Below are 13,297 nucleotides of genomic sequence, written 5' to 3' on the forward strand. Positions count from 1 at the left end.
GTACCTTTCTAGCAAAAAGATATAAGATATAAATTTAAATTAAATCATTGAGAACAAGCAACAGAAATGTGAAACACTTATTACCAGTTAAATTTCTAATTAAATTGAATAGTTTTGTTTATATATATATATACATATGAATATGTATGTATATATTATTTGTATTTGCAGAATTGCAAAGAGAATGCACGCAGACAATCGCCTCGACTCGAGTTGTCGCTGCAAAGCTATTAAAAAGTTCTATATATATAGATTGCAGATACACACACACACATACACACAAGTATATTTATGCATATGCATATATATATTTGATTGTTGTTATAGTCAATATACATGAAACTTTGTAACTGAGCAAATGCAAGAGACTTGTCTTATAAAGTGTCCCACTTCCTATACCCTAGACCTATACACACTCACACACTAACACTACACACAGACACACACACCTCTCCTCTATTACCTCTTACATATACATACATACATATGTATAAAATTACCTATTATATATAATGACGTACGAACTAATATGAAATATCATTGTTTATCTTGATCAGAAAACACTTTGTTAATGTTTCTTTTTTTTTTCGCTATTACAAAATTTAAGAAAATTATCATACTATGATTATTATTAAAGCTATACTTAAATATAAATGATTATGATTATGGTTATCATTATGATTATGATTTGTTTGCGTACCAAATACACACAATATGTGATTTCATTTCAACTCTATGTTTTACTTTTCTTATAAATATATATATCTATATTTTCTTTTGGTTTCCTTTGGGTTTAGCTTTATCTATAGCTAGAATATCCAATATTGTGTTAGAGAGAACTTCGGCGCCGCTTGAAGTTCGATATAAAGCCAAATGCAATAATATTTATATAGATATGACGTATATATATAAATATCATTTTGAAGAATTGTTGTACTCGATTGATTTTGTAGTCGGCCAATGTTAAAATGAAATACTTGAAAGTGCCTCTAAAATATCAGATGTTTCCCCGGTTTGCCATGTTCTATATGCTGTCTATAATTTGATTGTTTAACTCTATAGGATATATCAGCTTTCCGAAATCTATATGTATTAGATATATTCATGTAGTGTATGGAGTTTTGTATGGTTTGCTGAAGCTTTACTCGGTGCTTAAAGAGCCGTTATTTTTGTTAAAGTGTTAAGCTTAAAGCTAACGTTAGTTGCTGTTATGCCTCGACAAGCCGATGCGACACACTCAAACCAAACACATTTACAGGGTATCAAATAAATGAGAGCAAACAAAAACAAATATATATCTTACAATAATTATAAAGGCATTGAAGGCCTGAAGTCTGAACAGGGAAACACACACACATGCAGACACACTCACACACACGCACACACACACACACAGAGGCACAAATTTCCCTGCCTGAAAGCCTGCCTGTCCCACTATTAACTATGTAGATCAGAGAAACCGTATAATACATACTATATATATATATGCAAAGAATATGATATCTATATATATATATATATTACATACACACACACGTGCATGCATGTATGTGTGTGTGTGCCATAACAATTGTAAATCTGTTGCCCTCCAAGGTTTCAACTAGCGCCTGTTTTTTATGTCTAAGCCTGTACCAAAAAAAAAAAAAAAAAAAAAAACAAAGAAAACAAACAACAAACAAACACGCAAAACAACTATGAATTATAAGTATCAAAAGTATATACATATATATATATATATATATATATATATGCTTATGCATATTAATATATTCTCGATGAACGAAAAGAGTTGCCCTGTATTTTTTAGAGCAATATTTTTCTACTTTTTCGAAGAGCAACAACAAAATGCAAAATGCAAAAAGCAAAAATACAAAAAAAAAAAAATCACATTAAATAATAACTTTTCGACTTTTGTTTGTCGCTGGGTACAACTAATAATAGTCATACTAACTATAACGAATAATGAATGAATAATGAATAATGAATAATGAGTACATATGAATAAAAGCAAAAGTTGAAGCAAGAGTTTGTTGTTTTTGGACTGATTTGCAGTTTCGATGATTGAAGCGAGGAAAGTGTATTTGGAATGGCATCATGTATATATGCGATACGGTACGTACATATATGCATGTATATAGATATGTATATACATATATGAATAGCATTAAAACCTACACTAAATAAAAGCAAAACTGAACAAATTACAAAATAAAAAAAAAAAATGTCACCGACTAGAGTGCAAAAATAAATGCTGAGAATGTCCTATTTATCGATATTGTCCAAATTCGCAATTGTTTCTATTTATATTTAATGAAGGGGCAAGGATGGGAGGGGGGAGAGATCTGTGCTAAAAAAAAGAGTCTAAGCACTGCTTAAGGTATGTAGAATATTTCCACTCGTTTTCACTTGAATTGAGGAGAAACGGCATGGACATAAAGTTATTAATTAGTTGTGCTAAAAATCCAAATATATTTTTTTATAATTAATAATATAGATAGTTGAAGTGCCAAAAACGGAATTTTAAATTTATAAGCAAAAAAATTTAATCACTGCGATTTTTCTATTCTAAATTTGAAAATTGTTGAAGAACTGAAAACAAAAACAATATTGCTTAAAGCCCCAGTTGGAGCAGATATATACATATATTCAAATCAAAATATATAAAATATATATATATTAAATAAACATTATAGCAAGTCTCTTTCTACATTTGCCCATGACCATATAGCTTGATTTTCCATTTTTAATGGATCTAATGTTAAATAATTGTATACGACTTAATAGATATATAAATATATATATTAATGCAACAACTCCACAGACAGCCCTCGTCTATAAATATCGAGAGATTGGTTGTAAAATTGGTTTATGGACACGTGATTGATTTTTCAGCTAATCTATTTGACAATAATGCCCAGTTGGAACCACCAACGCTAGGTGGCGTTTCGCTTGCGCAGCGCACACTATCAGGCCATAGATGGCGCTAGTTCAGTAGCAACCCCTAAGCTGGAAATAGTCATCCACCCATTACACCGAATGAAAAGCTGTTGAAAGCTTTCTCTCTTATGGTTTGTTTTCTTTAAGTCTATAAAGCTTTGCTAGTAGGCGTAATGGAGTCTAAGCTGCTGGGCGTGATCGACAGTTCATTATGAGGTGAGCATGCAAATTGGCCTCAGAGGCGTTTAAAGACAACTTTTGATAATTCTTTTTTTAATATTATCTAATAACTAGAATGAGCCAATTTTGTTGTTAAATAAATGAAGCTTCAAATAAAGATCTATGATTCGCTTTTGCGCTTCTAGTTCACTTTTGAGTATTTGTATCCCCACATATTTCATAAATTTTAGTTTTATCTAAAATCTGAAAGTTAAAGAATGAATAATTTCACTCTGTTCGAAAATTTTCTATGTTAATTTTGGGTTCTGAGGAGTAAATGAAATACGCAGCATTGTTTTGAATACAGTATATTCGTCTTTATTGAATTTGATTTCTCTGTTCACTTTTACATGCTATATAAACTATTTATTATTTGTATATTATTTAAATATTTTATTTAAATATATTATACTGAAGTATTTGCATTATTTCTTGTTCGTTTTCATTTATTATTACTCATGTTGTTGTTTGTTATTATTATCATAATTATTATTATTACTTTGCTTTAATAAATGCCAATGCATTTTAGCGCAAACTCTTAAAAAATTGCATTCTGCATTTTTTTGTATATATATTTTATTTATTTATTTTTTTTTGAATGAAAATGTTAATTTACAAATTAACACAATGTGTAGACATATATATGTATATGTGTGCTTTATTTTGTTTATTATTATTTATTTATATATATATATATATAAAAAACAGGTTCTTAAGTTAACAAAAAAAAATTGTTTTTAATTTAAGTTTCTGCTTTATTTTTATTTATTTTTTTTTTTTTTGTGTTTACTTGCAACAATCTTTACAAGAAATGCTAAAAAAAATTGTCGCTTCAATTAATTACGTAATGAAATTGTTTTTATTTGATTTATTTTTAAATATTTTTTTCGCTCTTGTATTTTGTTTAATATATTTAATTGCTTAAATTTAAAATTGTTGTTATCGAATTTCGAATGCTTTGCCAAAAGTGTCGAGTGCTTAAATTTTAGGCCACTAAGTTAATATTCTTTTATCTGTTATTCAGTTATGTATATATATATACATATATATGTATGTATATGTATGTATATATTTCTAAAAGATTTTGTTTTGTTTTATTTTTCTTTTGATATTTTTGCTGCTTTATTAATGTTTGAAATTTGAAATGATTTTTGCTTTATTTTTTTTCCTTTTTTTTTTTTTTTTTAATTGGGCACATTTGCTTAATAATTGTATTTCTCATATTATTATTTTTTTTTTACTTCTGGTTAAATTTTTGTCATTTATTTTTATTGCTGGGCGGATTTGAAACTGAAAACGGTTTTGGTTTGCTTATGAGCTTTTGTTGCATCTGAAAGATCTGAAAACTGAGGAATTGTTTTTTCTTGTATGTATGTGTGTACAAGTGTGTGTGTGCCTATGTGTGTATGTGTGAACTATAGCTTGTGGTTCAATTGAATATGTTGCTTAAGACTCAGACTTGCTTGTCTGCCTGCTGTGTGTGTGTATGTGTGTGTGTGTTTGTGTGTGTGCAATATAGATGTATATTTGTATATACTATATGAATGCTTGTGTGTCTGTATATAACTACACAAATACCATTATATATGTATGTATATATATACACATATATATATAATGCTGATATGGTCTGTTTTAAAGATGTGAACTCTTATATATATATATGTATATATATTTTACTGTCGGTTCATCTTCTTCTTTCACTATTTTATGTACATTTTCTTTCAATCTTCATCACAAAGGAAGAGAAAAAAAAAAAAACAAATCTAAACAAAAAACTTGAATATCTTTTCTATTTATTTTTTGACTGGTTTGCTATGTGCGTGTGTGTGTGTGTGAGTGTGTGTGTGTAGGTATAAGACTTTATATCACTGTGGGCTTAAATTCTTTGCTATACATATATGCATATACCAATACACATATATGTATGTACATATAAATTGCAATCGGCTACTAATTTGATATTTGACATAAAAAAAAAATTGTGTCTATTTATGTTGTTTTTTTTTTTTTTTTTTAAATTTTGTTTTTAATTTTGTTATTTATATATAGATTGGCAAATGTCTTTGTATTCCATCTGATTTTCGTATTGAATTGGAAGGATAATTTCTTATGCAATTTGTATTTGATTTCTGTTTCGCTACGCTAAATACATTTCATTATTTACAGTTATCGATATTGATAGATATCCATGTATGTATATATGCATACATATTTAAATATATTTTGATTTGCTTTTTTTTTTTTTGTATTACTCGTTTTGCAATTTAAAATTAATTACGTATTATTTTGAAATATTTTTGCATATTCGTTTTTCGATTCTTTGTTCAATATCTTTTTTTTTTTGCGTTTCGATTACGTTTTTCGAGTTCTCTTGTTATATATGTATGTGTGTATGCTTGCTTTAGCTCTAAGTATTCCTATATATATATATATATATATTCATATATATATATATATATTTATATATCAACGCTACTGAATCTATGCAAAAAATTTCACTGGCTACTCACACTATAGATCGCTATAGCTGTACTATATACTATATATGTATATATATATCTGTATAACTGCATATCTATTAGCTGATATCTGTTGTAACTGTTTTTAGCTGTGTTTGCGTAAACTTAGCTAGCACCGCTTTTTTTTCCTTTTGTTAATATATACTCGTCTTTAACTCTATATATTCGATGTGCTGTGGTGTTTGTGTGTGTGTGTGTCTGTATATAAAATTATAGATCATGCATGCATATATGTATGTATGTATGTATGTATATAGATATAGATTCATATATATGCCATATTCATACGCTGGGGATTCTCTCTGGCCCATTCGTCGTATAGCGCATCATGTGTGTATATGGGCCTCTGTGTGTGCGCGTGTGTGTGGGTGTGTGTGTGTGTTCGGTAGGCATGTGTGTTGGGTGAGTTAACTTAGTTAGCGAGTACTGTAGTTCCTCGGTAGCATATCATTTGCATACATTGCGTACTTGCGCCTCGTAGCGGGAGGGCAGCTGGGCACATCAGAGCAAATTATAAGGCCCTATATATATATATATATATATGTATGTATATAAAAGACAGACATACATTCGCATACATACATGTGTATGTGTATACCTGTCGTGTGTGTGCTTGTGTGGAATGGTGGCAAAATGAAAATAAAGGAATTTCGATGGGGTTGTTGTTTTTTTTTTTTTTCGTTTAAGAAAACATTTTTATTTGATAAAGTTTCATTTATGTTCATGTATTATTGGTATGTTTTGTTTGTTTTTATCGTTATTACAATAATAATAATAATAGTAATAATAATAATAATAATAATCATCATCATAATAATAATAAAAAAAATTGATCATAATTATTACAATACAAAAAAAAAGTCGATCTAAAAAATAATTAGAACTAAATCTTCATCGTGTGTTCGGCTCTCTCTCTTCCTCGCTTTCCTTCCTTTCTTCTCCTTCGTTCAACTTAAGCATATTCTCTTTACTTCATATTTTGTATATATTGTATATATATATATATATATACATACATATATATATGTATATATATAATTTTTGTTTTGTATGTAAATATGTTGCATAAATATTTATTTAATTATATTTTGTAATTATTATTTTAGCTAAAGCGTATGAAAATGCAAAGTATTTAACATGGTTAACTTTAAAAACTAAATACATTTCGAAATAAAAAAAAAAAAAAATTATATATATATTATATGTATTTATATAGTATTAAATTAAAACTTAAATCATTTCTCAACAAATTGCAGTTTTTGTTTTCTTTGAAAAAATCTTTCTTTTTTTTTTGCTTTCTTTTCTAAATTTTTTTGTTATTTTTTTTTTTGTATTTTTCGTAATATAATTTTTGTTTGTTTTTAATTTGAAGACGCAAATTGTATTTTTATATTTATTGAAATGTGTTTGGTATATGTTTTTATTTTAATTTTATTTTTAATTTAATTTCTTTTCATATTTGTATTATAATAATAATAATAATAATAATAATAATAACGCGGCAAATTTTGGGCCTATGCAAAAAAGGTTTTTGTATGTGTGTGTTTGTGATTGTGATTTTTGTGATAGTGGGTGTGGGTGTTTTCTTCTTCTTTGCGTTTTATTTGTATTTGTTTTTTTTGGTTTTTTTTTTTTTTTTTTTTTTTTTTTGGCCTTATGCCATTTAGAAATGTTTTATTTTCTTGTAAGCTTTAACCTAGTGAAAAAAATGTGTGTATTTTAATATTTAAAATTTAATTTTTTTTTTATGTATAGGAAAACAGTGTGTTTCTTTACGATTTACGATTTTAACTTATGTTGTAGGCAAAAAAAATTGGCTCACTTATATATATATGTATATACGTATATATATTTATTTATTTATTTTAATATTAATTTTTACGCTTGAATTTGTGAAATTTCTTTAGTACGATATGCGCTTGTCTACGTTTTATTTTAATTAAATTTATTTGCTTGTTTTTGTTTTTGTTTTTTTTTTTTAATATTAATATTTTAATTCACAAAAAAAAATTATGCTATTTGTAATGCGAAATTTAAAGTACTGTTATTCAATTTTCTTTTCCTTTATATGTTAATAATCGGCATAATGCTTAAACTATATATATATTTATATATATATTATTTTTTATTAAATGTAAATAATAATTTAGTGCAATTTGCATTTATTTTGCTATATTTTGTGTTTTACATAATATATATATATATATTTATTTATATATATATTTTATTTGCTTTATCATATATTTTGTTTTTGTTTTACGTAAATTTAAAATTTACAAAATTTATTGTGTTTCTTCTTCTGCTTCTTCTTTGCTGTTTTTAAGGGTAGCTTGATTTTTGCTTCTCATGAAAAGGAAAACAAGAAAATTGTGAAAATTATATGGAAAAAAATGCGCATGTCGTTTTGTAAGTTTTTGTTGTTTCTTTTCCTCTTTTGTTGTTTTTATACCCTGAACCCATTGAAAATGGGAAATCAGGGTATAATGGTTTTGTTAAAAGTATGTAACAGGCAGAAGGAGGCGTGGCAGACCCCACAAAGTATATATATTCTTGATCGGGGCGACAAGCTGAGTCGATTTGGCCCTGTCCGTCTGTCTGTCCGTCCGTCCGTCCGTCCGTCCGTCCGTCCGTCCGTCCGTCCGTCCGTCCGTCCGTCCGTCCGTCCGTATGTATGAACGCGTCGATTTCAGAAGATATAAGAGCTAGAGACTTCAACTTTTTTTTAAAATGTCCGTATATATCACGCGCAGATCGAGTTTATCACTAAAAAACGATAACTCATTCCGATACTTTTTTATCGATAAAAAACCTTATCGAAGATCACTTAAAAAATTATATCTCCTACATCTTTCAAGCTAGAGTCTCCAAATTTAAAATGGTTATTAAGACGCATGCCATACAATTTCGGTTTTTGTTAAAATTTACCCCCCACCCCTAAATCCACCCCCTCACCCTCATCTTTGTTAAAGTCGTATATCAAATACTAGAGACTTGTGCTTCGGTATACACATACATTTAAACATTATGATTACGTTCTGAAAGTTTCATTACGATCGTACGTCTAGAAATTAAATTATTCAACAAATAAGTTCTCAAAATATTGCCAACACTGCAGTGCAACCCAAGCGCAATCGCCTGTATATGCGAGTGTGTGTGTGCGCGTGTGTTTGTTCGTATGCGTGTGTGTGTGTGTGCGTGTGTGTTTGCTAATTATTATTGAAATATAAGTTGCTTGTAGGGTTCAGGGGATCTCGTAGTCGAGCAGTCTCGACTAGAGCTTTCTTTCTTGTTAACTATCTTTTACTTTGGATTCATATTTTGTTGTTGTTCGTTTTCAGTTTTCAGCTGTTTTCATTATTATTTGTGTTTTATATTTTACAGTAGTGTGTGTGTGTGAGATCAAAAGATAGCTAAAAAACATTTGTGATAAAAAAAAAAAAAAAAATGGACCATAATATATAGTTTTTATTTTGCTATGTTTATGGAAAATAAAAAAAAAAAACTTTCTTTCTGCTTAGCTTTTGTTTTGTTTTCTACGCTTACTTCTTTTCTTTTTCGCCGTCAACATCTACAGTTTCGGTATTTACAGAACGGCCCTCGAGTTGCTAGAGTTTAATATTGTATATTTATTGTTTATCTATTTACACTTAACAATGCAGACGAGAAAAAAAATTAGAAATCTTGTAATTAATATTTATAATAATCATAATCATAATGATAATAATAAAATTCTACCGCCGTTTGCTTTTACAGTCTTCAAGTCGTAAAGAAATCAAAAAAATCTTTTTGTTTTTGTTTTTTTGTTTTTTTTGCATAATCTGCGCCTCAACAGATTTGGCTTTTGGTTGAGTTTTTAGGTAGAGTTGTTGCGGCGGAGATTTTACGTGTTTAGTGAGGGGGCAGGGGTCGGGAGGAGGAGGGTGGGGGGCGTGAGGAGGGCAAGTTTAAAGCCAACAATTTAATACTTTTGCGCTGCTCTATCGCACCTGCGCTTCGCATAGCGTCTCTAAACTTTTTTAGCTACAACTACTTCTTCAAAAAAAAAAAAAAAAAAAAATTAGATCTTAAATAGCTAGTTCTAAATAAGATGTATGTGTATATATATATATATGGATGTATATATATATATATTATGCGTATTTATGTGCAATATATCGCTATATATATATATATATATAAGTATGCATACACATGCATATATGTATATGTATGTGTGTTTATATTTATTAGCCAGTGGCTAAACATGTTCTGGGGCCGCTGCCAAACTTAATCACAAGTAAACGTCTTCAACATTGCACTCTGCTAACCAGTTCCCGTTCCGGTTCCAGTTCCAGTTCCAGTTACTAGCTTAGTAGTTCCACGCTGCTGCCGCTGCTGCTGGCGTCGCAGTTGCTGCCGCTGCAACGGCCGCTGCTGCTGCTGCCGCCGCTGCTGCCGCTGCCGTTGCCTGCTGCACTGCAGCGCAATGCTCATCGCCATCACCATTGCTGCTCAGCCGCCGCACACGCACCATGCGCAGCTTCTCCTCGTTGATCACCTTCAGCTGCTTCTCGGCGCTCTCATCGTCCAGCTGCTGCTGCTGTTGCTGCTGCTGCTGCGAGGTCGTCTCATCGTCGTCGTCCTCCTCCTGCTTGATGTGCACCTCCGGCTCCATGAAGCGCTGCTCGATCTCCAGGTGCGCATGATCATCGTGCTCGGCATCGGCATTGGACTCGCCGCCCTTGACACTGTCGCCCTCGTCGCGTCCGTAGTCGGAGGCCTGCATGATGCAGACGCCGTTGATGATGCGCTCGCTGGCGCTGCTATCGCCGGCTGCGATGGCGGCGCCCGCAGCGCCCGCCGCTGTGGGCGTGGTGGCGCCAGCCGGATTCACCCACTGGGGGGCGGCGGGCTTGCGGCGCGAACTGCGCACCGCATTGTTCAAGTAGCCAGCGGCGGCGGAGGCGAGCGCCGACTTCTGCAGCGCCTTCTCGTACTCGGATATGGGCGTGGTGTTCTCGGGCTCGTGGCCACCCTCGATGGACTCGTTGTCGCTCAAATTCTGGCCACTGGCGTCCAGCTCCAGCTCGTCCTGATAGTCATCGCTGCGCTCGCGCTTCAGCGTCGGCATGGACAGATCCAGTCCGCTCATCTGCTCCTTGAAGGCCTGATTGAGCGCCTGCAGCTCATCGCCGCCAGCGGCGCCGACGGCGGCGGCCGCAGCAGCCGCTGCACCAGCGGCCGCCGCAGCGCCCGGAATGCCCGCCAAACTGCGGCCGAGCAGGGCGGCGGCGGCAAAGTACGGTGGGTAGGGTATGGGCGCACCGCTCAGGCCCATGCGCTCCTTGTGCAGCTCGACGAGCCGCTGCTGCAGCAGGATGCGAAACTGGACGGGATCGAAGGGCGTGGCATTGGTGTTCTCGCGACTGGGTATGGGATTGTCCTGGCCGGGCTGGCCGTGCGGCACCTGCTGCTTGAGCCGCATGCGATGGTTGTGGAACCAGTTGGTGATGGTGCGCGTGGCCAGGCTCAGCTCGTTGGCCAGAAACTCGATGGTGCCCACATTCGGATACGGATCGAGGGCAAAGGCCAGGCGCAGCGCCTCCTTCTGCTCCTCGGAGAAGAGCACGCGCTGCTTCTTGCTGGGCGGGGCACCGCCCACCGACGAACCCACCGAGCCGGGACCCGGACTGCTCGTATAGAAATCGTTAGTATCGTTGCTGGACGTGTCGCTGCTGTTGTCCTGCTGATTGGGTCCGGTGCTGCGACGCCGCTTGCTCGCCTCCCGGCGCTCGTTCTTCAGCAGCTGCAGCCGCTCCACATTGTTGGCATCGCTCAGCCAGAGCTGCATGCGTATGAAGGGCTCGCGCCCCTTGATCGAGAGCATGTGCCAGGGCTTCGGCTTGCTCAGCAGCTCCGACACGGAGCCCTGCGACAGGCCCAGCACCGCCTCGCCAAAGATCTTCTGGCCAATGTTGTTGGCGAGCAGCGCCTCCTTGATCTTGGTGGTAATATCGTGCGTGTCCAGATCCTGGGTCAACGCGGCCATCTCATAGACAGTGGGCGACATGTGCTGGTGCAGGCTGCGCATGGCATTCGGAGCATGCGCCCCACCGTGCACCGGCATCATCATCGGCTTCTTCTCGTTGCTGCCGGGCGTGGCAACAGACGCCGGATTGCCGCCCGCCTGGCCGCTGGGCGTGCTTGCCGCCGGCAAGCTGATGGCATGCTGCGGCGGCAGACCGGGCGACGTCAGCAGCATATTCTGATGATGGAGCAGCTGCTGGGCCTGCTGCTGGGCCTGCTGTTGGGCCTGCTGCTGGTGGCTCTGCTGTGCCTGGGCCTGAGCCTGGGCCTGGGCCTGGGCCTGCTGCACGGCAGCCGCTTGGGCGGCCGCTGCCTGCTGCTGCTGCATGGCCGCGGACATGGCGGCCGCTGCCTGCATCTGTTGCATGATGTGCTGGGCCTGGGCCGGCTCCTGCAGCTTCAGTTCGTTCATCATCTTCTGCATGGGCAGCGTTGCCTGCATCTTGTTGGCCAGCCCCTGGGGCATCTGCGGGCTGCCGCTGTAGCTGCCCGTGCGCATCAGCTTCTCGGGCGCGATCTTGTACTGGCTGGCCACCAGCTTGTGCACCGCATTCTCGTCCTCCAGAAACATCTTCATGCGTATGAACGGCTCACGGCCCTTCTGGGTGAGCATGTGCCAGGGCTTGGGCCGGGCCAGCAGATCCGAAACGGAGCCCTGCGACAGGCCCAGCACCGACTCGCCGAACAGTCGCTGCGAGATGCTGTACTGGGAGAGCGCCTCCTTCACGCGCCGCACAATGTCCTCCGTGTTCAGGTTGTTGAACATGTCGAACTGCTGCTGTGTGATGGGCGGCAGCACCGCCTTGGTGGGCCGCTGCGGCTGCGAGTGGTGCGGTGTCACCGGCGGCTGTGTGATCAGCGAGTTGGTTATCGAGGCCATGCGCTGCAACGGACTCGCCGTGGCCGCGAACTCCTCGCCCTGGCTGCTCAGCGCTGGCGGCAGGATCGAGTTGCTCAGGGGGCTGGGCGCAGCCGAGTTGCTGCCATGGCCGCTGGTGACGCTGCCGGCGACGCTGCCGGCGGTTAGCGGATTGCTGCCGCTGCCGGCCGCATTGACGGCGGGCGGTGCGGGTGGTGCGGGCGTGTTGCCGCCATCCGATTTGCGGGCATGTGGCAGGGCGGGAAAACTGCGATCGCCAACATCATCGCCGCGTTCGCCATCCTTGGAGCTGCTGCCGCTGCCGCTGTGCTGATCGTGCGACGATCGTTGGCCATTCAGCTTGATATCCTTGCCGGCCAGCGACAGATCCTGCGCGCCATTCAGCACCTGCTGCTGCAGGGCCATCAAACTGGAAAAGTTGGGAAAGCTGGCGGCCTGCGCCTGCTGCTGTTGCTGCTGTTGCTGCTGCTGCTGCTGCTGCAGCTTCACGATCTCACGCTCGAAGGCGTGACGCATATTCTCATCGGCGGCCATGGCAGCGGGGAATGGATTGGCGGCTGCTCCGGGCATGCCAGCGGCGCCGCTAAAGAACGGCGACAGCAAAAAGCTACAAAAAACAAATTGAGAAATTTTCCGAAATGAATACGAGAGCTCAAGAAGGAGAAGGCGTCTC

The 13,297-nt window shown here is 37.5% G+C and overlaps 1 protein-coding gene and 1 long non-coding RNA gene across 5 annotated transcripts in view; both read right to left on the minus strand.

Moving 5' to 3' along the window:
• LOC149090656 (uncharacterized) overlaps positions 1-13,297 on the minus strand; it is a 173,135-nt gene that overhangs the window by 15,557 nt on the left and 144,281 nt on the right. The window contains exon 1 of one of the 2 annotated variants that reach the window (XR_016197340.1): positions 1,633-1,919. The exons of the other annotated variant lie outside the window; for it this stretch is intronic. This is a non-coding gene — a long non-coding RNA (uncharacterized LOC149090656). Of the gene's footprint in view, positions 1-1,632; positions 1,920-13,297 lie in introns of those variants that run through there. 2 annotated transcript variants of the gene reach the window in all.
• ct (homeobox protein, cut) overlaps positions 7,157-13,297 on the minus strand; it is an 89,766-nt gene continuing 83,625 nt past the window's right edge. For all 3 annotated transcript variants that reach the window (XM_089263857.1, XM_089263859.1, XM_089263858.1), the window contains one exon: positions 7,157-13,231. In XM_089263857.1, coding sequence (XP_089119983.1) covers positions 10,027-13,231 — 3,205 coding nt within the window. In that variant the 3' untranslated portion in view covers positions 7,157-10,026. The remainder of the gene's footprint in view (positions 13,232-13,297) is intronic.

Source organism: Drosophila navojoa, chromosome X (assembly GCF_054131105.1).
Source record: "Drosophila navojoa isolate 15081-1374.11 chromosome X, UAZ_NAV_1.0, whole genome shotgun sequence".
Classification (NCBI taxonomy): Eukaryota; Metazoa; Arthropoda; class Insecta; order Diptera; family Drosophilidae; genus Drosophila; species Drosophila navojoa.